A 27,570-nucleotide genomic window follows, 5' to 3' on the forward strand; every position below is an offset into this window, starting at 1 on the left:
AAGTATTAATTAGATGTGCCACCCTTCAAGAATAAATCAGCAGATTCCACACAAGAATGGGATAGGTGTGAGTTTAGCAGGAAGGACAATAGTATGTGATGGCATATGATGAACCTGAAGGGAGATAGATATGATATGGCCCATGATTTCCTCTGTGTGTGTACAGTACCTAGCAGAATGGGGCCTCAATCTTACTTTTGAGGTCTTGGGTAATACCCGATGCAATAATACTGCACTCCCATTTAAATTTCAGTAGTGGGGTTTAGAACTTCTGTACTTATAGAATTATTACTACACAGCCTCTTCTGTTACTTAATCCCTAATTTAAATTACCAATCTCTGTGTCATCATTAATCATCTCCGCTGTAGATAATTGTGATCTCATGCAGCATTATGATTTAAATAGAAGAATAATCAAAAGGAGCTAGTAAATCCTTAAGAAACCACATTTTGATGCTCACTGACAATATATAATTGCAAATGAAAAAATCATAGAGCAAGAAGGAACCTCAAGCGGTCATCTAGTACAGCCCACGGCTCTGAGGCAGAACCAAGTATATCTAGGCCAGTGGGTCTCAAACTTTTTTTACTGGTGACCCCTTTCACATCGCAAGCCTCTGAGTGCGACCCCCCTCCCCAATAAATTAAACACCCTATTAAATATATTTATAAATGCTGGAGGCAAGCAGGGTTTGGGGTGGAGATTAACAGCTCGTGACCCCCCATGTAATGACCTCGCAACCCCCTGAGGGGTTCTGACCCCCAGCTTGAGAACCCCTGATCTAGGCCGTCACAGACGGGTGTTTGTTTAACCTGTTCTTAAAAACTCCAATGACAGGGATTCAACAACCTCCCTTGGAAGCCTATTCCAGTGCTTAACTAATTCTTACAGTTAGAAAATTGTTCCTAATATCTAACCTAAATCTCCCTTGCTACAATTTAAACCCATTACTTCTTGTCCAACCTTCAGTCCAATTGATCACTGTTAAGGGATGTTAACACATATATGTTAATACAACATTGTAAAGATTTTAATGGTGATTACAGTAAGAGCATTTAAAATTCCTCTTGAATTAGAATTACTGATCTAACATTGCAATAGAGCTCATTTACCTGAAGTCTGCACTTTGTTGCCTCAGAACAGACTAACTCAATAATGTCTTTAGTACGCTACTTGATTTCTTGTTCAGTTGGCCTGATCCAGATAGTTTCCAAAGGTTTGCACAGGCTTTCACACCTTGGAACCTGAGAAATATTTTTGTAGAGAATAACTTCCTTGGAGAATTGAGCTGTTATCACTCTAAATTACAAGATGTGTGTCAGTTCCTACAATTTTTAAAGTATTTTTTTCTAATGTTTAAATGAGTGGGCTTTTTCCTTTAGTAATTGTATGAGTAGGAGGAACTATTAACAAATGTTCATATTACTGTAGCGTAGCATAAAAGTGTAATTGCATACTGAACTTTTACTTTCCATTAAAATTTTCTTAAGTGCTTTTGTTAATCTGAAAGTTCTTTCCAGATATCTTGAAAAAAATATATATTATTTTTCCTTGCTATGCAGTCATCCATTTTCAAGAGCAGGGTTAATTGTTTATTTTCCCCTGCAGATCTTCAGTATTCTACAGGAAGACTTGTGTGCAGTGAATAAAAAGATTCATGTTTTTTTGCATAAAGCCTGTCTTCACAAATTTCTATTTCTTGGAAGGATGGGGGAGGAATTATAGCATCCTCTTTCCAAGAGCCTTCAAACTTTTAACCAAACATAGATACTTGTCTTTTAGTAGTATTTGTATATTTGGTATTTTACTATTCAACAATTAAAAAAAAAAAAACTTTAGGTGTCCTTGACAACATCTTAAAAATATACTGATAAATAAACAGATTCTTAGATCAAATGCCCAGCAACAGCATAGATATTATAAAATTTAAATCACACACCCATCTAAGGTTTCCTACAAAAGTCTCTCACACATTGTTATCAATCACCCACCTTCCTATGGATGAGATAGAAAATATGGGATTTGCAGCACTCCCTAAGAGTTAACAAACTTGAGTAACTATGAATCAAGGCAAAAAGCAAATTCCAAAGATGTGGTCCCTAACGAACAGCATCATTCCAGAAGTCTCCTTTCTCTCAAATTTTTATAGACAACATTTAAAGAGAGAAATGGGGTTAAAATGGGAGTGTCTGATTTTGGCCAGAAACTCCATCCTGGACCTGAGAAACCTTTCTGACAAAAGTTTTGTCAAAACTGGTGTTGAAACCTGGGTTTACTGTATCCCAGGTGAGTGCCCCTAACCACTGAACTACAGAGTCAGTTTCTCTTTCTCTCCATCCAGCCAAAGAGATTGAAAAAGAGACTGAATCCCCAGCCTGGTGGTTAGGGCACTCACCTGAGATGTGGGAGACACAGATTCAAGTCAGGCAGAATGAGGACTTTGCACCTGGGTCTCCCACTTTCCTAATGAGTGTCTTGGCTATTCTGAAGTCTCTCTCTAGTTTTGACCAGAAATTCCAATCTAGATCTGAAAACTTTCTTGATCAACCTGTATTTTTCTAATGAGAAGACATTCATAGGAAAGATCCCAATCAGCTCTAGTAACTACACTAAATATAGATCTGTAAATTCACTCTAGTGATGTGATCATGATGAACTACAGACTGTCATGCAACTCCAAAAGAAAAAAAAATACATATCGAGTCTTGACAGGTGCAGTTTGGAGACTTTAAACCTAACGAGTTTCAAGATCAGAATTGTAGTTACTGGATCATAAAGTCGGTAAGAGTAAAAAGAAATTGCTGTGTTTGTGTAAGTATTTGCAAGAAGACTTAAATGCTTGACAAATTTGAGGTAGCCATCTTCTATTCCATTTAGTGAATTGCTTGTTTAATTGTGGAGAGTTCGAATACTTCACAAATAATTTTGCTATATAGGAGTGATTAATTATCTCACTTATTTTGAGCAAAATGTGTCATGATTCTGAATACTTGTGTGTCATTTAAGTTGTCATGTTCAAAACTATCATATTATATATTACAGATCCTCCCATTCAAGGAGTTTATTTAAAATATGAGTTTTTGAAGGGAGTTTCGGAAAGGGTGTGTGTGTGTGTGTGTGATCAAATGTAATGAATTATATATATATAGGGAATATGTGTGTGTGTGTGTGTGTGTGTGTGTGTGTATTTATATACACACACATAGAGCGATAAATATATATATTTAGGGAATATATATAATTCATTACATTTGATCACACACACACACACACACACACTCTTTCCGAAACTCCCTTCAAAAACTCATATTTTAAATAAATATTTTAAATATATAAATTAAAATTTTTTTGACCACCAAGAATCTGAATCACTACAAACACTTTCCTAATATTGATATTTTCTACGTGTGTGTGTGTGTGTGTGTGTGTGTGTGTGTGTGTATTTATATACACACACATAGAGCGATAAATATCAATATTGTCATTTGGGATTTCAGGAAGAGAAAGGGCTATAGTTAAAACATAAAATGAGTATTTTATTACTTTCAGATACAAGCGAGTGCATGTTACTTAAACTAACTGTATCCCTTTTCTAAGGCCCCAGTTCAGCAAAGCACCCACATCAAGAAGAGAAAACGTGCTCTTAAAATTTAAATCAGACCAAAATTTACATTTTCCTGTGGTGTAGTGGTGGGGGGAGACATGAGGAAGATCCTTACCAAATTCATAACTCATTTTAATTTATTCATTTAAATTTGATGGCCTAGACATTTTATGTAGCATCTCTGTATATTTTAAATACTTATATGATGATGGTTTGCCAGATCTGGGCCTAAATCATTACAATGGTGCTAAAAACATTGTAACCGAATCATAGAAATGCAGGGCTGGAAGGGATTTTGAGAAGTCATCAAGTCTAGCCCTGTATGCTGAGGCAGGGCCAAGTAAACCTAGACTGTCTCAGACAGGTGTTTATGCCTGTTTGCACATTTGTACTATATTTCCCCTTAAAATTGGTGTGTGCCTCTAACTAATATTCACTTCATAATTAGAAACATGCATTACTCCATACTCCAGTTAAGTCAATTGCTCACCTTAGGTACCAAAGAACCTCTTTACAAACATCATACACTCTATAATATTATTTGTTAGCAGAAAACATTTGTTTGACCTTGTCTCCCACAGTACACTTTTCTTCTTCCTTTGGGTAGATCCACACTTGAAATTGAAATTAATGGAGATATCCCATCTCCTAGAACTGGAAGGGACCTTGAAAGGTCATCGAGTCCAGCCCCCTGCCTTCACTAGCAGGACCAAGTACTGATTTTGCCCCAGATCCCCAAGTGGCCCCCTCAAGGATTGAACTCACAACCCTGGGTTTAGCAGGCCAATGCTCAAACCACTGAGCTATCCCTCCCCCCTACTTACAGTGGCATGTAGAGTACAGACACTATATGCCCAGCTAGCATGGGTGTAGATGGTGAAGCAGAGCTTAGGCGAGTACAATAGAATAGTGTGTCCTACAGGCCGAACCCTTGGTATATACCCTACATAGCTCTCTACACATCCAAGCAGTGCCTCCCCCGTCTACACTATTTTTAGCAATGTAGCATCCTGCTGTCTCTCTGCTTCCGGAGCCTTTCCCTGCCACAGGGAAAGACTCCAGCAGTGGGGAAAAGCTTTGTGGGTGGGAAGTTCTCTCAGCTCCACATCTGCTAGAGCCATTCCTTGCCATAGTGAAAGGCTTTGGTAGTGGGGAGCTGCTGGAACCATTTCCCACTACCTTCCTCCTGCCTGAGCCTTTCACTGCCTTGAGGAGCTATACCTGGCGAGTGTGGACACAGCTGTCTTTTACTGTGGAGTGTAGCTACACAACCCTGCATGTCACAACAGATGTACGGAAGTGTAGACAAGGTCTTCTAAAAAGAATCCCTGTAGCTTTTCCCATTTTCTGGCTATGTGCCTTTTAATTGTTCTTCTATGAAAACATAGAAATGGTGAAAAAGAAAACATTCTTATTTGTAAACTCGGTAGGTGCTCCTGAGTTTGCCTGCAACTCCCCTGAGGTTACAGAATGTCACAATAGCTACACTCAGCTTCTTTTATTTCTTTAAATGATGTATAGTATAGTGTGATTCCCAGTCCTGGTTTCCAGACTGGGAGGCCTGTGGAGGCAACATGCTCTACTCTGGAAGAAGAGAATCCCTCCTATCAGTCTGAAGTGTCCCTCTGACTGATCTTCAAATGGCACTGATGAGCTCCAAAGTAACTTTAGCAAAGGAAAATAATGGCAATGTGGGGCCTGGGAGTTGAGGGATACCTTTGGGACATGAGGTGGAAAAAAGTCCTCTAAAGATTAAAAATAAAAATATGCCACTAAGAACTCTGCTTGTTTCAAACAAATTGAAATACATTATTACCAGCTGAAGATTGTTAGTAGCACCACTATATTTTAAGTGTATATACATGATGTATTTACTTAAATAACTATACCTACACCCACAAGTAATTATATGGCAGAGACTTTTCACTTTGGCATAGTTCTGTGAACTGGAGTTCCTATTTTGTCCGCAACTTGTGCATGGATGTTTATGGCTGAGGCAATTCAGAAGTTTTAATCCAGCTACATCAGATTCACAATCCACAGATATTCAGATCATGAGTTAAAAGAAAAAATCCTATGGAATTTTTGCGCCTGCTGCAGCTATGATTTGCCAGGTAAGAAGCTAAAAATAAATCAGCCGATGAGAAGATTTCAGATTAGCTTTAATTTTGTTCAAATTTTAACTCCTGTGGGTTTTTCCTTTTCTGTGTCATCAAAGAAATTGACAGGATACACTGGCAAAATGCAGGGAGATGTAGATGTATTGGGATCACCACATATGGTGATGTATTATGCTTTTCTGATTTTCAAATGCCCTTTAAAATGAATATAATAGCACAATGAGAAATGTGTAGGATCCTATGAATGCCTGGAAGTTCTTTGAAAAATGTACGTTGCACTTCCCAAAGCCTCTAGGCCATGTTTCAGGAAGGTATTTAAGCACATGAATACTTTAAAGTGTGAGAGTGTTCTGACTACAGTGGAACTACTCATGTGCTTAAAATCATGCACGTACTTAAGTACCTTGCTTGATGAGAGCCAATATTTAAAAGTTTGAGTAACTTTTTTCAAAAGCACCGAAATCATTTAACAGCATTAAGTCCTATTGAAAGTCAAACCTAAGTCACTTTGGCACTCTGGAAATTTTACCCTGTCACACTAGTTCCAGTGGAATTAACTATAGCAGTGAAATGAGTTAAAAAACAACCTGAATTTCTATTAAAAACTCTGTCTTTTTTAAAGGGTTATAACTTGGCTTTAAAATTCTCTTCAGATTGAAGGCTTTCATACAATTTTACAACCCAGGAATAAAAATTGCATTTTATTTAAAAAAAAATAAATTAAAAAAATATATATAAAAATAAAATAAAGTAATTTCAGGTTCTTTACTTTGGACTGTTTCTTCCTCGTGGTTTATTAGAGTTCAAACCAGAATTATTTTAGTTTAAAAACCAGCTAATATGTAATACCTTTTTCTTCAGCAATATGAAATTTTAATTTCATATGCAAATTGACTGTTTCATACGCAAACCAGAAGAACTTATAATTTTGCTGGCACAGCTGAGACGAGATCAAAATGTATTCCTTAATTTTTTATATTCTTTTAAAATATTATCTAGTAAGCATTATAACAGTATTTTCTGTTGTACATTATATTTTATCTTTTGTACTCCACATTCCACATCAAAAATATAGATACTGCATATTCACAAATTGAATTTGGATGCTGGTGCACAAAAACAAATGAATCAAAACTTGCTCATGAGGTGGAAAAAAAGATTTCCTATGAATATTGAGTCCTTTTTTATTTCCTCAGAAAAAAATGAAGAGTGAGCTGGTCTTTGCTTGCAGCAACACTTTTTCACTTCTGCAGCAGCATATGTAAACTGCTAGTTTTCAGATTTGTTCTCTGTATTTTTTTTTCATTTTTTTGAATGGGAATATCGATCATGTACATCAGTGAAGGACATACTTTAGTAACTACCACTTCGAAAAGAATCTTAACATGTAACCCCTTCATTCATTCATTTTTTTAAATGACAAAACTGTTGTCGTCCTGCATATATGGCACTTTGTAAGTTAATATGCAAAATAAAACGTACAGTAGTTTAAGTATGATAGTTGGCATAAATGATTGACACAAATTTGTAAATCTTTATATATTAATGAATGTTCATGTGTGTAAATATGCAAGTATGCTGTGCTTATTCAGGAATTTTATCACTTTCTTTTAAGCAGAAGTTTTAAAATTAGAGTTGTGCTACAAAGATGTATCTTCAGACTATGCAAAATGAGTATATCAAATATTGTGTGTATAAATGACTTTGAGCTTTTAACATCAATTTGCAAAAAGGGAGTGGTTGCTACAACTAGAAATGATAAATAATCTGGCAGTTTACTTTAGACACTAATGGAACCTAAAAAGCTTTTAAAATGACAAAAATCTCACCAACTTTGGTGATTCATAATAGGATCGTTTTTGTTACACAGGTTGGTCATATAGTTGACAGTTTTCTCCTTTTGTGACTCTCTCCTATACATTATTGTACTGTGTTATCTGAGTGAAAAGCCATTATAGTTGTATGGAAGAATATAACAACATTTCTTCTAAGGATTAAAAGCAATTTCCAACAGGAAATTTCCTACACTCCCTCCTTTTTCTTTTTTTGTAGTAGTTTCAGTGGATGTCCCAGAATTTAATCCTCAAAGAAAATGTACCACTATTGTGAACTATCTCAAAACTGTATCATACTGTGTGAAATTTATTTTTACACAATTGTATTTCTTCATGGTACAGTGATTTCCATTTACTATATATTGGTTTATACATACCGAAATGTAGTAAAGCTGGTCTGGTGTATAACATGATATGTATTGTATTAAATTGCAGTTTCTAAAACAACACAGATTGCAGAATCCTCTTTAGACATTCAGTGCTAAGTCTAATGAAATTTATGTTTAGCTTTGACCGCTTCCCTTTCCACTGTTTTGACAGTAGTCATCCCTGTAAGTGCTCTCCATATCAGGCTCCAGTAGCTTGAATGTAAGCTGATCTGTGTTTTGTATAAATGTGTTGTCTGCTGACCTAGAGAAGAACACTTGCATCAGCTACATTGATCAATCCACATCACTTCTCATCATTTAGTAGACAATTAATACTGCAGAGTAAAGACTCCCCAGAGCACTTGTTTAGAGCTGGATCGCTTTACAGAGGAACCACAGGAGCTGTGCACAAGCGAAGGAGGGGGGAGGGAAAGCTAACTAGAAAAAAGAAAAGCATAAGAAAACTACATATACTGACCAAATTAATTTGCATTTCAGTTGTCAGGCTTCCACCCTGATAACTTTGAAATTGCATTGGTTTCTGCTTTAAATGCTTTTGGAAAAATTCCATTTTTGTGGATTGTGCCTGGGTTTAGGTTTTTTTTTTTTTTTTTTTAATTATTTTAAAGGTGCTTTATTGAAAAAGACAGAAAAATAATACTGGGGCACATCCATGTACGTAATTCCAGAAAAATATGCTCTCCATTGTAACAGGCATATAGCTTGATGTTTAATTATAAAATGGCAATACTTTTCAATCTCATAGGTTGTGAACCTGGCATCTTTCAAAAACACTGATTTTACATGTTTTAGTCTTTATTTTATTTTGTTAAGAAAATATTTCAGTAGAGGGGATATGGGTTGGTTGTTTTGATGTCTTTCATTGTTGTAGGCCAAACACAGGATTCTGAACTAAGGTGTTGGCTGAATTGTTTCTAAAAGTATTTGTAATTTTTAAGTTTGCACGTGAATTCTGTTACTGAGCAGGGCTCTTAAAGCATGTACTTGTAAATCTTTAAAGCTTTGCATTTCATCTTTAGAGATCATCATAAGAAATCAAATGAAAAGAATTTTCTAATAAAGGGCAAGATTGTTGCATGCCCTACGTGCCCATGCAGGGGAGAAAGGGAGTGCAAGTTGCCCCCTTCATGTCTTTACAGGCTTCCCATGTTACTCTACAGCATGGAGAAAAGCCATCACACCTCTCCCCCTTTCAAAGCAAGTAGATTGATAGGAGAAGGGAATGAGCAGAATCAAGACTTGGAGGAGAAGTAAACGGCTACTGGTATAGACCAGTAGCAAATTACTTCTCCCCAGTGCTCAGCACAACTACACATTGCCCATTGCTCAGGAACTACAATGATGATATAGCCCACAGTGATTTCAGAGTATTTCAGAATTCACTGTAAACATGTTAGTAGTGCTCTCTCGCTATATCACTCAATTTTATTTCACATTTATTTGGGGTGAACTGGTCGGCTTTTTTAACAAAGCGTTTTCAGGCTCTGAACTTTGTTTGTGTCCCCTTAGCTAGGAAATGTTATTTACTCCTTCTTATAACACAAGAACTAATGAAAATTAGTGGGCAGCAGGTTTAAAGCAAACAAAAGGAAGTATTTCTTAACACAACACACAGTCAACCTATGGAACTCTTTGCCAGGGGATGTTGTGAAGGCCGAGACTATAATAGGGTTAAAAAAAGAACTAGATAAGTTCATGGAGGACTAAGTCCATCAATAGCTAATAGCCAGGATGGGCAGGGATGGTGTCCTTAGCCTTTGTTTGCCAGAAGCTGGGAATGAGCAACAGGGGATGGATCCACTTGATGATTACCTATTCTATTTAGTCCCTCTGAATCAACTGGCATTGGCCACTGTTGGAAGACAGGATACTGGGTTAGATGGACCTTTGGTCTGACTCCGTATGGCCGTCTTGTGTTCTTATGTAGGAACTGTTCTTATGAGACAGTGATGTAGAAATATATTTTTCTAAGTGAGATGTCAATCGCTGTGATGCACCATTTTAGTCCACATTATTTTTGTTGTCTGGGTATACTACAAGAAGGACAGGAGACTTGTTATGGGTTTTAATCAGACCACAACTTTATTACATAGATGTCTGGGACTACCCAGCAGATAAAGTGTACAGTGCAGGCAAATCTATGCTTATTTAAATCAATTCTCCGGGGCTTTCACCAGCCCCCCTTTGTTTCCATCCAGGTCCCCCAGCCTTGGTAAGGCTTGGACCTTACCATCCACCAGTCTCGTGCGATTTGGAAGTTTGGGGATTGATAACCTGTTCCACTGCCATGTTATTGCGTCAGAGGCACACCCTTATATTGGCCCCAAATTAATAACCATTTGTACCTGCACAATGATATCTCATTAAATTGAGTTAGAAAACTTTTCCACACCCACAAGTCTTACTACATCTGTGTAGTGACTCGTACATAATTGTGTGGTCTGCCTATGCTCCGGGGCAACAACCCTGCAAGCAAAGTTCAGCTCCAAGCCCCGGTAGGTTGATGTAGTGTAAGGGTTTTTGTTTGTTTAACCCAACTATTTAGCCAGGGCCTGAAATGTGCCTAACAGGTGAAAACAATCATTTGACCCAGCTCACCCTGCGAACAAAATTATGCAAATAATGCACTATTTGGTTTTGTTCTGCTGGCCGCACCATTGCCCAGTGCAACATTGTATTGAATTTATGAAAGGCTGCTCAGGATACTGAGCCTTGTGGAAATAAAATTGCCAGCGGCAGGCGTCTTGCAAACATGCCTCTATTTACAGGGGTTGCAGAAACAACCACCATTATTAAATGTCCAACAAATACTATTATGGGCCAGGGGCCCCTTCCGAGCTTGTTGCGGTATGAACAAACCTGTGGCGGCCTTGGTGTTATGCCTTTGAACCACAGTGTGTGATGCCATCTTATTCCAGTTTGTGTTGCTACCCTTAATTTAAACTGCCTATGATATGCCCCCAAACATATTGGGTGCCCGCCTAATTATATTTGTATAATTAACAAAGGCCAGGCTGCTGTCTGGGTAGGCCTGTACCATAACACCCGCCTAGATGACGAGGGCAGACTCCCACGTTTTTTCATGTTCTAGGCACCATTGGCCTGTTGGGCAGTCCACTGTTTTGCTTGCCTTGTCCATGTTTACTGTCTGTGAACACCTTCTTGTGCCATAGGGATATTACTTGCACAAATTTGCCTGTGAGTAAATTATATATTTAGTTGCACTGAGTAGGTGAACTCCCATCGGGTAATCTACCCCAGCATAACTGTACTGAGGACTGCATGTAGGGAGTTCTGCAGATCCCTGCCAGGGCCGGCTCCAGGGTTTTTGCCGCCCCAAGCAGCAAAAAAATAAAATAAAATAAAAAGCCGCGATCGCGATCTGCTCTACCGCTGCCGCTTCATTCTTTGGCGGCAATTCAGTGGCTGGTCCTTCCCTCTGAGAGGGAGTGAGGGACCCGCCACCGAATTGCTGCCGAAGAGCCGGACGTGCCGCCCCTCTAAATTAGCCGCCCCAAGCACCTGCTTGCTGGGCTGGTGCCTGGAGCCGGCCCTGATCCCTGCTCCCCCATAGGCCCCGCAGGAGTGTCTACTCTGTCCCCTGCGGTTACATGCCCTGATGGCCGATGATTTGCCATGTGCCCTTCCCTGTCCTGCTGCTGAAACTTGAGCCCATGCTGGGCCTACCCTGTCACCCTGTGCAGAGCCCTCACATCTAGCTGCCTGAAGCTGCTGTTGTAAATGTAAATTAGCTTGCAGCAGCTGTGTAATACCGTCATTGCCCCCCACTGAAGGTGCCACCCCTAGGTGGGTTTGCCCAGGCTTCTCGACCTTCCAGTCCTGCGCCCAAAGTATTTAATATCCCAATCGGCTGACTCTTGTTCCCCTTAGGTTGAGCACGGTCCCCTGCAACTGCCACCCTTTGCCAGGCTGGAAGGCCGGATACCACCTCTGCCACCCATTTCCCCAACCTCTGTGTGGTTTAGATTATACTCACCCTCGGGATCAGCATTACCGCCATCCCTTGTGATAGGTGGAAGAAAACATCCTGGTTTTAGGTGACCTTGTGCCCTTTGAAGCGTTGTAATGCTGTGAGAAAACCTCAGAAACGATGTCACTGACCATTTGCTGCACATCTTAGCTGACTGTCCCATTAATGCACACAGCCTGCTCAACTGAATGAGTGGACACTTTCCTGTGATCATTTGCCTCCCTTAGTCCAGGAGGCTGCCCTGGGTTATGCCTTGGGTTAGGGATTGGCAACCTTTGGCACGTGGCCCGCCAGAGTAAGCACCCTGGCGGGCTGGGCTGGTTTGTGTACCTGCCGCGTCCAGAGGTTTGGCCGATCACAGATTCCACTGGCCGCAGTTCGCCACTCCAGGCCAATAAGGACGGCGGGAAGCGGCGGCCAGCATATCCCTCGGCCCGCGCCTCTTCCCGCAGTCCCCATTGGCCTGGAGCGGCAAACCATTGGCCAGTGGAAGCCGCGATCAGCCGAACCTGCAGACGCGACAGATAAACAAACCGGCCCGGCCCGCCACGGTGCTTACCCTGGCGGGCCGCATGCCAAACGTTGCTGATCCTTGCCTTGGGTTATTAAACACACCACCCTGGGCAGTAGTAGTCCAACTACTTGTGAGCCCCCTTGCCCCTGCTGCAATACTGTCTGTCTTGGGTTCCCTTCCAGTCCCTGGGCTCCCTTGGGGCTGCCCTGCCTGTGCCTGTCCCCTTTCCAGCAAAGGTATAGGCATGTGAGCAGCAAGCAGTACACAACCATGAAACAGTGATTTTTTTTTTTTTTGCCTTGGTCTGTCCCTATTCCTCTTCCCCGCCCCCCAATTGTCCCTTGCCTTGCTCCCTCCTCCTCCCAGGAGATCCCCGGCTTGCTCCAAGTGAAATGAGAGGAGGGGCCAAACCCATGCTGATGTTTATAACTCCTCATTCCTAGGTGGTGAGTCATCCACCACGCTGACTGCTTTTCCAGCAGCTATATGTTTCCCTTCATCCCACTAGCCAGAAAGCCTTGGCCTGATATCCCGGCCAGCCAGAAACGCTCCCCCGCCCCCGGTTAAAGTGCAGGGTGGTGACTGTGAGCTTTCCTTGTTATGTTGTACTTGCATATTTTGTGTCCTTGCCAAGTCCCCTTCCCCGATTTCAGCTTGCAAGGCCGGCTGGTACATGAAGCAGGTAAGTACATTGCCTTCCTTACCCCCGCCCCCCCCAGCAACACACATTGCTTGTTTGCTCTGCAAACTTTGAGTGTTTCAGACGCTGTGTCAATCGCTGTGGTGCACCATTTTAGTCCACATTATTTTTGTTCTCTGTAATCCGAAAGTAAAATGTATCCTGACATTGTGAGCAGGGATCTGTATTTGGGATTCCTCTAAGCTGTAGTGTCCTTTTGTTTTTAGGGGACATGTTAGTCCCACCACAGCTAATGTTGTAATACAATTTTCCTCTTAATGGGACTTTTCTAACTTTCTAGTCCTGTTCTGACTTAAAGCTGGTCAGGCAGGTCATCCACATCGAATTTGAAGTCAACAAAGACGAGGGTGGATGATTGTGATGCAAGGAAGAGGGAGAGCCAGGAATTGAATTTGAGGGTAAGAGCAACATAGCAGGAGATTGGAAAGAAGACATGGACAAAGTGCTGTTCATGGGAGGAGAAAGAGTAAGGAGGGAGTGACAGGTGGGGTTGGAAGTGACAGAAGCTGTAGCGCAGAAGCCCAATGCCTCTTTCGCAGTCTCTGGAAGACGACTCAGGGTGGGTAATGGATCTAAGGGCTGTTTTGCTTAAGGAAAGAAGAACACAAATGATTTATGTACAGAATCGGCTATGTGATTTATTAAAATTTAAAAAAACGGTTACTCTGATGTACAGAATAAATATTTACACTGTCAGGTGGACACTGGACTTCCTGAATATATCCTTCCTGGCATTCACAGCACTGTCTGATTTGATGAACAAGAGCACAAGGGTCATTCTGGAGTCCAGATCTCAAATGTGGCAAGTTCAACATAAGCCCTCTAAGCCAGAAGAACTCAAACTGTGGTCTGTAGTGAGCTGGATAATTATATAGTGCTGGCTTTTATCATTTCCAGCTGCTAAATCACACTAGAAGACAGATGAAACAACATTAACTATTTTCCTTATGTTGTTTTTGTGTATGTAGTAAGAAATTGTTGTAGTTGTTGCAGGGATATTGTATGACATTAGTGGGATGGAAAGTGAACTGGATAGTGAAGAATGAGAGAGGAATTGGTCTTGAATATCATCTCCATGTTAAGTTGCAGTCCACACTCTGAAAAGGTTTAAAACTGCTGGGCTAAACCAATATATTTTCTATCCAGGTTACTGATCACAGAAATATTTTAAATGTTGATCTTTAGTTTTGCACGTGGTTATATTAATGCTTGTAATAGTTAAATTTTAATAGCATATTTTAGCATACCCGAACACCAGGCCTGAATGGCAAACGCTGTGAATCCAGTTCAGTTGTCTCATTCTTGCTCTTCTTTTCCGTCTGAACTGAGACATTGTTTCTTTAGTTTTTACTTACAATACTCTATGTACAGTTTTTTATTCACTTTAAAAGTAACTATAGTTATGTCTAAGCCATATTTGGGCAAGGACCTAGCCAATATTGGCTAGCGTGTTACATAGATATAAGAGCAATATAAATAGAAGCTATCCAAAATAATTTTTAGATCATCTAGGCCAATAATTACAATGTTACCATTTGAAATTATCTTTCCATATGTACACTTACTGTGGCAGGCGGGTAAGGGAATTTTTAAATGTTACCTCATAATAATTAGTTATCAGTATTCAGTAATAATTTAAAATAGGGGGTTTTGGGGTTTTTTTTTGAGGTGTTGATGAGTCAGTGAGCAAGTGCCTAAGATAAGAATTTATCTAAATAAGGGTCTTCTCTGTACAGGTACTACAGAGCGAGTGTGTTTGATCCAGGGAACAGTTGAAGCGCTGAATGCAGTTCATGGCTTCATTGCTGAAAAGATTCGTGAAATGCCTCAAAATGTGGCCAAGACAGAACCAGTCAGCATTCTGCAGCCCCAGACCACTGTTAATCCAGACCGCATCAAACAAGTGAGTTTTTGGTTGGGAAAACAGAGGCACATCAGCTGCTTAGAGTTAACTTCTTTTATAAAGAGCCTTAAATGTTTAACATGTAAAGGGTTTACATTAAATGTGTTTTAGGAGAATGTCAGTGGTTTTATTTTTCTCTACGAATTTTCTGATCTCCTTTTGCTTATAGTTCTGTTCTATATTAAGTTTTTCCTCATTAGTATTTATACATAATATCTTATAAATTCAAACACCATTATATGATATGTATCCTTCATATGCTTCTTTTCTTTATTGTTTCAGGGAACACATTTTTCTGTTTTATTTGAGATTTAAAATATGGGCCTCTCTGTAAATCATTAAGATTTATTACAGTTCAGGAAAAATGGACCCAACAAATTTCCTCACTCTTGTGTTTCAAAACAAATTATTTTTGATTTATTGTTGGGTCATATTATGTACATTGAAAAGACCTACATCATAAAGCTGATGCTTGCAAATGTAAAGATCTTTTGTTGTGGGTATTTTCAGCTATTTTAATCTATGCAATTTTTATCATCCTTGAATAAAGCTTGTATTGGCTTATCTTCAAGTATTAATACATTTTGTGTAACTGTAAGGTAGTCACATACAAGGTATAATGATCCAACAGCCTTCTTTTATTGAGTCACATTTTCCAAGAACATTTGAAACTGAGAAAAACATATCCACTAACAAGGCTCAAACACAATGACTTAAGTAACTTTAAATTTATAATTTGTTTGGTATGTTAGTTCTGGAGGAGGAGAGAGAAAATTAAATCAACGGGCATTCAGAGGGAAGTTTCTTCTGTCTATCTAAACATCGTGATCATGTTGATCATATTGCTGCCCTAGATATCCCAGAAAACCTCCACTCCCCACTACAGTGTAACCTGCTTATACAGGGCAGGGATGAAGAAAAGTCTGTAGGCTTAATGCTTGGGATTACAGAATTGAGAGTTAGAAAACCACTTGAATAAAAAACCGCACACCCAATATTGTTTTCTGAATGTAGCCTGTCTCCCCACCCTCAAGCCTCACTTATATAGGCTTGTTTGCTCAAGTTTTCAGACAAATTGCAGGAGGTGTGATGGGTTAAGAGAGGAGGTCCCTTGAGTAGTTGGACTCTAAGCTGTTTAGAGCTTTGTAGATAGTATTGAATATCTTGAATTTCACCTGAAAATTGACTGACATCTTTTGTAGAGTCTGAAGATTGGTGTGATATGTTCTTGCCAGTCCACCTTGTTCAGAAGATGTATGGTTGCTTTCTGCACTTGCTGAACCTTCCAAGCAGCTTTCACAGTTATTTCCAGGTAGAAAGTGTTGCTGTAGCTTATCCAGGAGGCAATAAAATTACTGATGGCAGTTGTAGAATCTGAATAAAGGAGGGAAGAATGAAGTCTTTTGGCCAGCCAAAGATGAAAAAAGGTATTTCAAGTTTCTCTTGTTACCTGGAAATCCAGGCCAAGTTGTTAAAAAATATAGGACCCTAAAATTAATTCAGTACTTACATTGGCAGCTACTGAATATTCAACTCATTTGAAAAAGGGATCTTGTTTAGTGGCCTAATTTTGGGTGCCAAAATTTATGCTCCTGTTTTTGAAAATCTTTGCCCCAGAGTCTGTTACCAACATGTTTAAAACTGAATGCCTAAACTCAGGCTCTTAAATACATATTTATGTCCCTAAATAAAACTGAAGTCAATGGGAGATACTGGGGCTCATCATCTTTTGAAAAGAAGGGTACTTTTGTTTTGGTTCCTAAATACGGATTTAGGAGCCTGACTTTAGGCACCCAGGTTTGAAAATGTCAACCTAAGTCCAGGAAGAGCCATTTTGATAATATCTGGGCAGACTCCTTCAAATCATAGAGTAATTGTAGACATTGCATATTCCTTAAAAAGATTCTCCCCGTCAATCAGCATCACTTCCTTTATTATCCATATAGATCTTCAGCCAACTGGCTGTCACCCAGTCCCCATATCTGCAGACAAAGAGAATGTAAGGAAATAGCTCCATCTTGGTCAAACAAGAAGTATAAATATAGAGCCAAGTGTTATCAGAGAATCATAGGGTTAGAAGGGACCTCAAGCAGAGGCACTAACTTCCCCAGTTCCCGGAGAGGCGCTGACTTCCCCAGTTCCCGGGGGGTGCTCGACCCCCTGCTCCCACTCCACCCATTCCCCCAAGCCCTCACCTGCCCAGCCTCTTCCCACCCATGCCCTGTTCCGGCCCCTCCTCCCACCTCTTCCTGCCTCCAGTTCTTCCCCTCCACCCCAGCACCTCCTGTAAACTGCTGAACAGCTGACCATGGCAGGCAGGAGCGCTGGGAAGGTGAGGGAGGAGCTGCCCCGCAGGGCTGCTGGTGGGTGCTGAGCACCCACAGAGTTGGCACCTATGACCACAAGGGTCATGTAGTCATGCCAAGATACAGGATTTGTTGTATCTAAACCATCCAAGACAATCTGTATGCAGCATTGATGATTGCAGACAACCCCACCTCAGGACCTATCTGTAGCTTCTCATAATCTCTGAACAAAAAGGGTGACAAGATTGGCCTTGTGTGACTTCACAGCTGAGATGCCTTAAGGAGGAAGAGGAGTCAACGATCTACCATCCTCTTGGATCTGTCTGTATGAATAGAATGACTTTAAAGCTGTGCTTCCAAACCTTGCCAGATCTAGCAGTATTTGAAAGCATGTCTGATCTTTGTTCATTGCTCTGAGAAGATCATTGACTGTTGAGGCTAATAGCATTTCTGTGCCATATCTAGGTCTGAAACCTGACTTGCTGACATTCTCAAAATTAGAAGACGCCAGATGCAGCTGGTGTTGGTCCCCACTACACACTCAATGATTTTTCTTTTAAAAGATTTACTCTTGTTGTTATTACAGGATTAGGCACCTGGCGAAAGCTGGCGAGAACATTAGTGTTAAGAAATGGTTACTTAAGCAGACACATCATAAAATCTCATCCCATGTTTTTATATGCCTCTTATTTGAGTGTCTTCCTGCTCGCTTAGGCCTATGTTGGTATAACTTGTCACTCACGGGTGTGAAAAAACCATCCTTCTGAATGACATAAATTAAACTGACATAAGCACTCGTGTGCACATGCTATGGAGACAGAAGAGCTTCTCCTGCTGACATAGCTTCTGCTGCTCATGGAGGTGGTTTTATTATGCCGACGGGAGACCTCTCTCCCATCGTCATAAAGCATCTTCACCAGACACACTGCAGCAGCGCAGCTGTATTGGTACAACTGTGCCACTGCAGCGTGGTACGTATAGACATGGCCTTACTCTGTTTTATGGGTATATCCAGGGGAGACATGGGTGAAGAAGGGGGGCTACATCTTACCATTTTCCTCCATTATTATAACAGGTTGCGGGGCAGGTGCAGGAGGGGAATGCTAACTCCTGCCTTTTTCCTTTATCCTCTTCTCCTTCTTCCCCCAAGCCCTGGAGAGGTTCCTGTGCTGCAAAGTTACGCTCCCAGCCCTTGTCATTCCCAAAGGGCTCATGAGATGCTCTTTTTCAGGTAACATACCAGAGCAGGACTTTCTCTTGTTTTGTGAACAGGCCCTCATGGGGGACCATAAACCCTTCCAAGAGCTTTTTATTTTTTATGATATCCCCTTTGGATAACTACTAATCCTCATTTTAGCCATGTAAAGTGAAAGTCAAGGATAAGACAGCATTTTAAAACCTTTCATAAATGTCTGTGTGCATATATTAACTTTGGTCCTCTTTCTTTCTTACCTTTCACCCAGCATAGTTATTTATATTAGTGCAGATTGAGTGCAAAGTGGGTGGTGAAACACTACCAGCTCAGAACTGAAGTGCTTTACACCCACTTTGCATAGGGGTGTAAAGTTACACCCCTATGCAGTGGGAAGTCAGATCTTCAAATTGTAATATCAACAAAATAACTTCTCTATGCTCTGGACTGTGATTAATTAGCTAATATTAATGATTGCATAATCAAAACAAGCTTTTAAAAATCTATAGTTATGTATTTACATAACAGACCCTAAATTTTAAAGCTACTTCATGATTATTATGTTGTCTCACTAGAGTCACATGTTAAGAGTTTGTAATAGATTAAAAAAATAATAAACGGCAAAGTGAGCAGTTGCAGGGGAGACCCCTTCTGGCACTGTAGAAAGCATACTAAGCCAGTCTTTCAGGTCCTCCAGCACAGTGATGTGGTGGAATCTTGCACAGCAGCTTTGTCCCTTGCCTGGCTTTAGTTGCTCAAACTATTCTGCCCTTAATTTTCATCAGCAATGGAATTCAAAATGATAGTAAAGAAGTGTAAAACCAGACCTGTTGATTTAAGCAATTTAAAATTAAACCACAGAAAGTACGTTCACATTATTTTAATGATGCTTAAAAGTGTGGACTTTAAAAAAAGGCTGAAACTCAGTCTGTCTTTAAGCTTGTGTTATGCAAGATCACCATTGTTTGGCAAGCCCTGCCATAGCCAGCTACAAAGTGGCAAACTGCATGGGGTTTCAACTTTAAATTTGAATGTACTATTTCTTTGTGGTGTTGTCATGGCTTTACCATTGTTTAACTGTGGTATTTTATGTAATTTTCTGCCTTTTTTCCCCATTATAAAAAACAAAAACAACCACCTACTATGGCACTAAGAGTTAAAGTACTGAACAGTTAATTCACTCAGTAGAATACTCGTGATCTGGAAGGTAAATATTTAATCTTATTTTTAAAATAATATTTAGGACAAGAGTGTGCCAGTTAGGCACAGCTCAGCATTAAGTGAACTGTGGAGACTCCCCACCTCAGGAAAAAGTCTCAGAAGGTTTCCCTGAACACAAAGGGAGTGCACCCACTGCTACTGTAGCCAGCCAACTCCTTGCTCAAGGGTGTGAAGTATAGGTGTGTTACCGCTCTGTCTTCCTCCTACCTACTTTAGGATGTTATGCACCTAGAGGGACAGGGCGAGAGAGAGAGAAATCTCAGAACAAAGTGCAATTCTGTGTGAGCCACCTAAGGATGAAAACGCTTCTTGTATTCTCCCTAAATGCTGCACACTCTTGTGTGTGTCAGGCAGAACCTGGCTGTTGGTCAGTAAACCTTTTTTACTTTTTACTTTTGGAATCACTCTGTTCTAGGAGCACAAAAATATCTTATTACCTGTAAACATAAAATATAAGAAAGGCCATAAAATTTGGGAACAAAGACAAAAAACTCACTCTGGCTTGGACATTGTTAGTGAAGTTTTAGCTTGCTTCAAAATTTTATAAGCTCTTAAAAATGGTGTGGAGTAGAAATTCTGACTGGCCTTTTACTATAGCCCTTGCTAGAGGGCAGCCTATAATTACTGGAGAGCTTCGGTAATAGTATGAATGTTTCAGTCTTGAAAATTGAGACTCCTTAATGTAAAATCATCTTATAATTTCTAATCACTTTATAATTCTCATTCCCAGAAGCCTAATAACTTCTAAATTCAAGTGCTTGCCTAATGCAAAACCCTCACTACGTTTTTAAAATTATTCTACACTATATAGTAATTCAAAATTGAATTATTTCCAACTTTCATTAATAAGCAATTCTGTCTAAGTCTATTTCGCAGATTTCTTGTAAAGCACTTCAAGACATATAGATGAAACATAGTTTCCATTAATATGAAAGGAAATGATTTGTAAAGTAACCCAAAAAAACAAAACCCACCAACTTGCCTCTTTCTTTCTGAAAATTCTTATTCACAGTTGTATTCATTAGGAAATAAATAGATGGTTCACATAAATACATATAACATTTATGTTATTTAAAGAGAATCATATTGGTTTATTTTGGTGGTGATGAAAGAGGTTTTGTTTGTATGTCTAAAAAAATGCTATCTGATTATATAGTATGCACATCTGTGAAATCTTTATTAAACAGTGTTATCCAGTTTGTAAGTGACCTTTTCTCCATGATGCACTTGAGGGATATGTGATCTGAAAAACAACTGGAGTTAAAGAGGGTTGAGCATGGGGAAGATGGCTACAAAATATGCATTATGTACAAATTTAGAATCTAGTCCCGCTCCCATGGATCTTAATGTTACAGAATCAGGCTCATTTTTTAATTGAAACATATTTGACAAAAATGGAGGCTGCATGAGTTAAGAAATCCTGTTTCTGTGAGGACATGCATTAGTTTCTTGCATTATTTACTGTATGAAAAAGAAAATAGTGGTTATGACAGTAACCACAGAAACAGCCCCTGCCTCAGACACAAAACACTTTGATTTGAAAAGCAATTTGCTATACATAATTTTGAATATTTTGTCAATGGGGTGTGTGTGTGTGTGTGTGTTTATGGAAAAATGTTTATGCCCGTTTTGATGCTTGTTTATTAACAATTGTTTTGTATTCAACTGTTCTTACCTCTTTTCATTGTATCGTAAAGAAGTTTTTGAGAAAATAAAATAGTGGAGTGCTTCTATTATGGGGAATGTTCTGGTAGATTCAGTAGACAGAATACATGAAATGTTAGCATTCCTTTTTTTCTACTGCCATATTTTTTCTGCTTTCAGGAAGGTGAATGTTGTTATTAAATAAGAATTTTGTATATTCCAGCTGTTTTGTGTAACCTGTACTACTGGTAAACGGGGTATTTCCCAGTATTAAATTGTTCCTATTTCCACATAAATGCAATAGTTGTACTTGCTGAATTCTCTCCATGTATGTTAGACAGCTGTTTTAAAACCTCTTCTGATTAATTAGTGTTAGAATATAAAGAAACAAAACACACACAAATTAATGTTGGTGACACAAACCATCAGGTGCCAGAAATATCACAATTGATGCCAGTAGTCAAAAAGTCTAATCCTCATCTTGGATTCTGAAGTGTCTGTAAAATGTTTTTTGTTCTTTAAATACGTTTTAGGTCGAGAACTTTAATATTCAGTTTAGTACAGGACACTTTTGGCGTGATGAGTTACAGCCTCTTTAATCCCCACCCCCCATCCTGTTTCATAGTGGTAATGTAGATTTTTAACTAGACTGATGAAAATCAGCGCATTATGATCCACAGCTTGGATTAAATTTTGCCCTGAGTTACACTTATGCAATCTCATTAAACCAGAAGGGTTGCATTGGTGTAATTGACCACAGTTAGCTCTGGTAAAATCCACAATTCCTTTTAAAAATAATTCTATCCCAAACAAAGATATAGGATAAACAAAACCATATACTATAGAGAAAGATGTGGGGGAATACTTAATAATTGATCTGTTTTTCTTTACAATATTTCCTGGTTTCTCCAGGTTTACATAATTTAGCAGAGCCCTATTATTTTTGAGGGAGTACATGGCAGTATGTGCTGTATTAGAAGCCTTTTGATAAAGCCCTAGCTGATGCTTAGGATAAATTATTTTTTGTTTATGGTGAGTTGAAGGTATGAAATAGGAGCCTGTTTATTTATTAACATTTCTATTGCTTTTCTCATGGCTTTATTTACAAATATATTCTGAAAATGTAAAATAAAGAGCTCTACACTGCTCTGCATATAGGCCCAAATATTTAACACTGTATGCACAAAATGCCTGATGCATATCTATCTGCAAGCAGTAGTCTGCCATTGCATATAACTTTCTGCATACACACAATCTCAACTTGCTCACACGCATTATGAGGTTTTGTTAGTGCTAAAGTATGTACATACATTTAAAAATGTGGGTTATACTTTTTAGGACTGTAAATGAATGCAAATACCAAAAATTATGAAAGTTTACAAGTTTTGCTTTATTTCTAAGGAGTTCTGGTTATTAATTGTATGACAATATTAGGCACTAGGGTTGTCAATTTTGGTTGGACATGTTCCTGGAGATTTCATCACATGACAATCTTTCATTAAAAGTTAATCTTTAATTCCTGGAGACTCCAGGACAATCCTGGAGGGTTGGCAACCCTATTCTACAGTATTTAAGTCCTTATTTCTCACACTGATACTGGTGTACTTTCAGATTTCCTAAGATATTTGAACATTGTTAAGATGTTCCAGAAAGTCTGATTTGAATGAGTATTGTATATTATGTCTTGAAAACTGAAATCTGACATTCTCACTACATTTATATAAAAAAGTTAATCTAGTAGGAACTAATATGTTTGAGAGTTATGTATCTAAATATGTACATTTTAAATAGAGCAGTACTTTTTGATAACAGATGTGTTCAAGTATTAATGTTAAGTACATGTCTATTTCGGAAAAAACTTCAATAAATATGACTTCTCATTCTTTTTTGTGTTAATTCTGAACACAGGCTGGTGCTGCATTATTAACCTTTGCCCTTATTAAATTAATGATCTTTGAACAATAATGATAAATATATCATAGTAAATTGTTGCGATGCCGTTAGTTGCATGTTCATCCATCATAAGATTGATGTTTACATTTTTCACACATGGCTCTTGATTAAAAAAATCAGTGAATATTTTAGCAGTTTCTTTTATTGTTAAAATAGCTTCAGTAGCTGCGATTTTAATTGTTTTAAGATATGGATCAAATATTTTATGAAATTTAGTTTGTTGGATATAGTCAGCATACAGAGTGAGTGAATAATTTAATGCCAAAGTAAACTTCACCACTTCTTCCCAGCACTAGCCTTGTTTGCTGATAGAAAGTTTTAGTGTGCTCATTGAACTTGCTGGAATTTTTATTTACTTTAGTCTTTTTATGTACCCCAAGAAGAGGAGTGAGAAAAGAAAATATTCATGTGGTCAGCATATCTTTTAGTATTTATGTGAGTTCACCATCTTGATTTCAAGTCATTAATTTGTTTTTACACACATATGCATGCATATTTACATGCATTACTTATTTATTCAATTGACCTTAAATTCCATTAAGTTCCAATGAGTAGGAGAAAGATTTTAGTCTTAGGCTTTATTTTAATTTTATTTTTCTGGTTACATTACTTTTGTTTGTTTATTTTTTAACTGTTCAGTCTAAGGCTTGTAAAGGTTGATTTGCTCCTGAACTGCTTTGTTCCCAGACATTGCCATCTTCCCCAACTACCACCAAGTCCTCTCCATCTGATCCCATGACCACCTCCAGAGCCAATCAGGTACAGTATCATCCTATCATCTACACCATACTTTTCACGGGTGACAGCTTGCAAACTGGAGAAAAAGATATGGTGGGTTAAGGATTTATTCGTTCATTCACATATATACACCCATAATCATAGATATCTAACGCTGTTGCATAAAGAACACTTTTCAGAACTTGGAAAATTAAATGGAAAAATCATTCTTCTCTAAATATACTTTTAATTTTTAAATCTCTGATAGTAAAATAGACTCTAAAATAGTAATGTTATTATTTTTTTAATCTTACTATTTTAACGTGTATTTGCAGGGTGTGTATTTGTGTATCATGAGTGCAGTAATTGTCTGTGTGTGTATGTTTATGTGTATGTATATACGCACACACATATGTAGTCTCTGGATCCCTTGTAAAATAGAATGGAATTATCCCTAAAACCATATTTAAATAAATGAATGTGATATTAGGAATGGTATATATTTAATTTTGTTTTTTAACTGTGACTTGTATGTAATGTAGAGGTATTAGTATTTAAACTAATTATGTAGTAAAATAAATTAATTTGGAAGTAAAATTTAATGATGAAAAATAAAGTAAAATTAAGTCTATTTTAAAACATTTTTAATTACACATTCCTTTGAGGTTTGATTACTTCTAATTTGGTTCTTATTTTTTAAAATGCAGATACTGTAATATTATCAGTAAATTATTTTATCAGACTGTTTTATTTTTCTTTGAACTGGGTAATATGTGCAGTTCGTTATTCACATAATCATCATATTGTTTATATTGTTGCTTTACTCCTTTATGTAAAGTTCCAAGTTACTTACTGACCTTCATACTATCCAGATTCAGGCATAGCAGTTATCCAGTGGCTGATTTTAAGATATACCTGTGAACTGTTGAGGCTAAAAATACCCTGTATGTATTTTAATATTTACATTCAATGTGTTCATTTTAACACATACTTTGTTTATTTATGTCAGCTTCTCTTGAGATCTCGTGCAAATTTTATTCAAATCTCAAGAAGGGTTTTTTTTGACAGCAAGCTGTTTTTTCCCCACAGATAATTAACATACCTCTGAATGATTGGTGCTAGAATAACTTGTGATAACTATATTAGAACTTGTGTGCTGTGTAAATAACCAGGCTCAACATATAGCAGTGCATTAAAATTATATATATAATATTTTGATCATTATAAGAGAATCTGATGAAAGTGACATCTGGCACAAAAACATGATGAAATTTATTTTCAGGGAGAAATTTTATAGATAGAAGGAAGGAAGCTTTGGTCAGAGAACTATATATGGTACTATCCCACGGGTTGATTTGAAACTCTTGAAACTCTTGTATATAGCCTGCTGCCACTCCAGCAGTGATTATTTGACTTCATCAGTTAAAAAACAAAGATAAAAGGTTAGCATAAAAGGTTCTTTATGAACACCGTGTTCAGCATTTCTTCTTTCTGTATCTGAATGTTAGACTTATATGTACTTTAATTAAAAAGTATTTAAAATATTGAGCAAACTATTATTATGCTATTTTAATTGTCTCATTGCTTGCTTGCTTTCTTTCTGTCTTTCTTTCTTTCTTAAGAGGCTACCTGATAATTGTTGTAAGGCCAAGCATTCATTGTTTGCAGGGCAAAAAAGGAGTGTTTATTTAACAGGAAACATGATTTTGTGCATGTTGATTCAATAGCATCAGAGATGTACCTGCTTTGGATCTATTTCTTGAAGTTTGAACTATCCAAGATTTAGCTTAGAGTATCAGTATACGAAAAATAAATTTGTGTTTACCTATTTAAAATGTTTTGCTGATCTTCTAGAAAAGTTGGTCTATGTGGAAGAGTTTTCTAATAAAATCAAGTGCTGTATTGAATATTCAAACCGGAGGACAAATATCTATGTTTCTGTGTCCTGTCCACACTTCACATTACATTGTTAAATATATTTTATTCATAACCTGTTTTGCTATTTAGTTCTTATACAAATAATCAGAATATCTTGGACAGTATTTAAAAAGGTGTAAATGAAGAAAGATATGAGAACCAAAACTGATGCCTGGAGCTGTATTTATCATTAATTTTGAACAGTCTTATTAGTTTATAATTATTTTATCCCCCACAGTATTTCTTAGTGCTGTCTATCCATTTCAGCAGGAAGCATGTGGCACATGATAAGGCAATTAAGTCAAGGCTTTGCTGTTCATTCTGGTGATAAGTGACGTAGCTGGCAATTGTTTCTAGACTGTAGCAGTGATTAACATTCAGCACCAGTATATCGACAAGTATCTGCACTGCGGCTGTCACATGAAAATAGGTTCCAGCATGGTAATCTCAAACCTGTCAGTAGTTGTGTAAGTAACCACCACAGGAGGACTGGAGAACAAAACAAATGTTTGTTTTGATACACTGCTGTAGTTGTGATGATTCTTAACTTCAAGTAACTATAGATATCTATATTCTCACAAAACATTATGTAAAGATAACATTAAGCAGCTGTTTTAATTGGACAAAAGTCAGGAAATTCAGAGTCAGGGTTGAAACTGCATACACAATATATGCTGTTGTGCAGCTCTTATGAGATTTAAGATCACCCACTTTTCTTAGAGTTTTTGAAATAACACAATATCAAACATTATACTCCAGATCAACAGGGTGACTTAAGCAGGACCTGAACAAGGATTCATCCTGGGGAAAGATGGGCATGGGTTCTGCCTACGTCAGGGGGAGGCTACTTTAAACTGGGGCAGAGGGCTCCTTAGGAGTCGTACTGGGGGAGACTACCCAGGGATATGCAGAGGATGAGCTCATCTCTTGCATGCTGTTTCCCTGCTCACTGTGGGAGCTGCCAGCAAACTCTTGTTTCCTGGCAGAGCTTGCGTTATGGGCAGCTTATACTTGTGCACCCTGTCCTCGTGCACACCTTCAGCCAGTAGAAGCCAAGAACCTGATTTTTGCCAGCAGACACTAGGGTGACCAGATGGCAAGAATAAAATATCGGGACACATGGACGGGGCGGGCAGCCACAGGCTCACAGCCCCCACTGGAGCCATGCGGGAGGGAGACGCATAACCCAAGGAAGCTGCATGTCGGGGGCGCACAGCCCCGGCTAAGGCCCCTGCCGCGGGTTGGAGGCGCACGGCCCCAACAGCAGCCCCCGGCCACAGTCCTGCCACAAGCCGTGGGTTCGGAGCGCACGGCCCTCGCTCTGGCCCCCGCCACAGGTCGGGGGCGCATGGCCCGGCCCCTGCCGCAAGCTGCGGGTCAGGGGCACACCGCCTCGGCTCTGGCCCCTGTCACAAGCCACTGGTTGGGGGCACACACGGCCCCAGCTCCCGCCGCAAGGTGGTTTTTTTTTCAGAGCTGGGGCAAGGGGTTGGGGCATGGGAGGGAGTTCAGGGTGCTGACTCTGGGAGGGAGTTTGGTCGCGGGGTGGGTGTGGGCTCAGGC

At 38.9% G+C, this 27,570-nt stretch overlaps 1 protein-coding gene across 3 annotated transcripts in view; it reads left to right on the plus strand.

Moving 5' to 3' along the window:
• NOVA1 (NOVA alternative splicing regulator 1) overlaps positions 1 to 27,570 on the plus strand; it is a 240,424-nt gene that overhangs the window by 178,317 nt on the left and 34,537 nt on the right. For 2 of the 3 annotated variants that reach the window (XM_065403960.1, XM_065403961.1), the window contains exons 3-4: positions 14,891 to 15,057; positions 24,061 to 24,132. In XM_065403960.1, the coding sequence (XP_065260032.1) occupies positions 14,891 to 15,057; positions 24,061 to 24,132 (239 nt within the window). The remainder of the gene's footprint in view (positions 1 to 14,890; positions 15,058 to 24,060; positions 24,133 to 27,570) is intronic. The other variant, XM_065403962.1, reaches the window with a different exon arrangement.

Source organism: Emys orbicularis, chromosome 4, assembly GCF_028017835.1.
Source record: "Emys orbicularis isolate rEmyOrb1 chromosome 4, rEmyOrb1.hap1, whole genome shotgun sequence".
In the NCBI taxonomy this organism is placed as follows: domain Eukaryota; kingdom Metazoa; phylum Chordata; order Testudines; family Emydidae; genus Emys; species Emys orbicularis.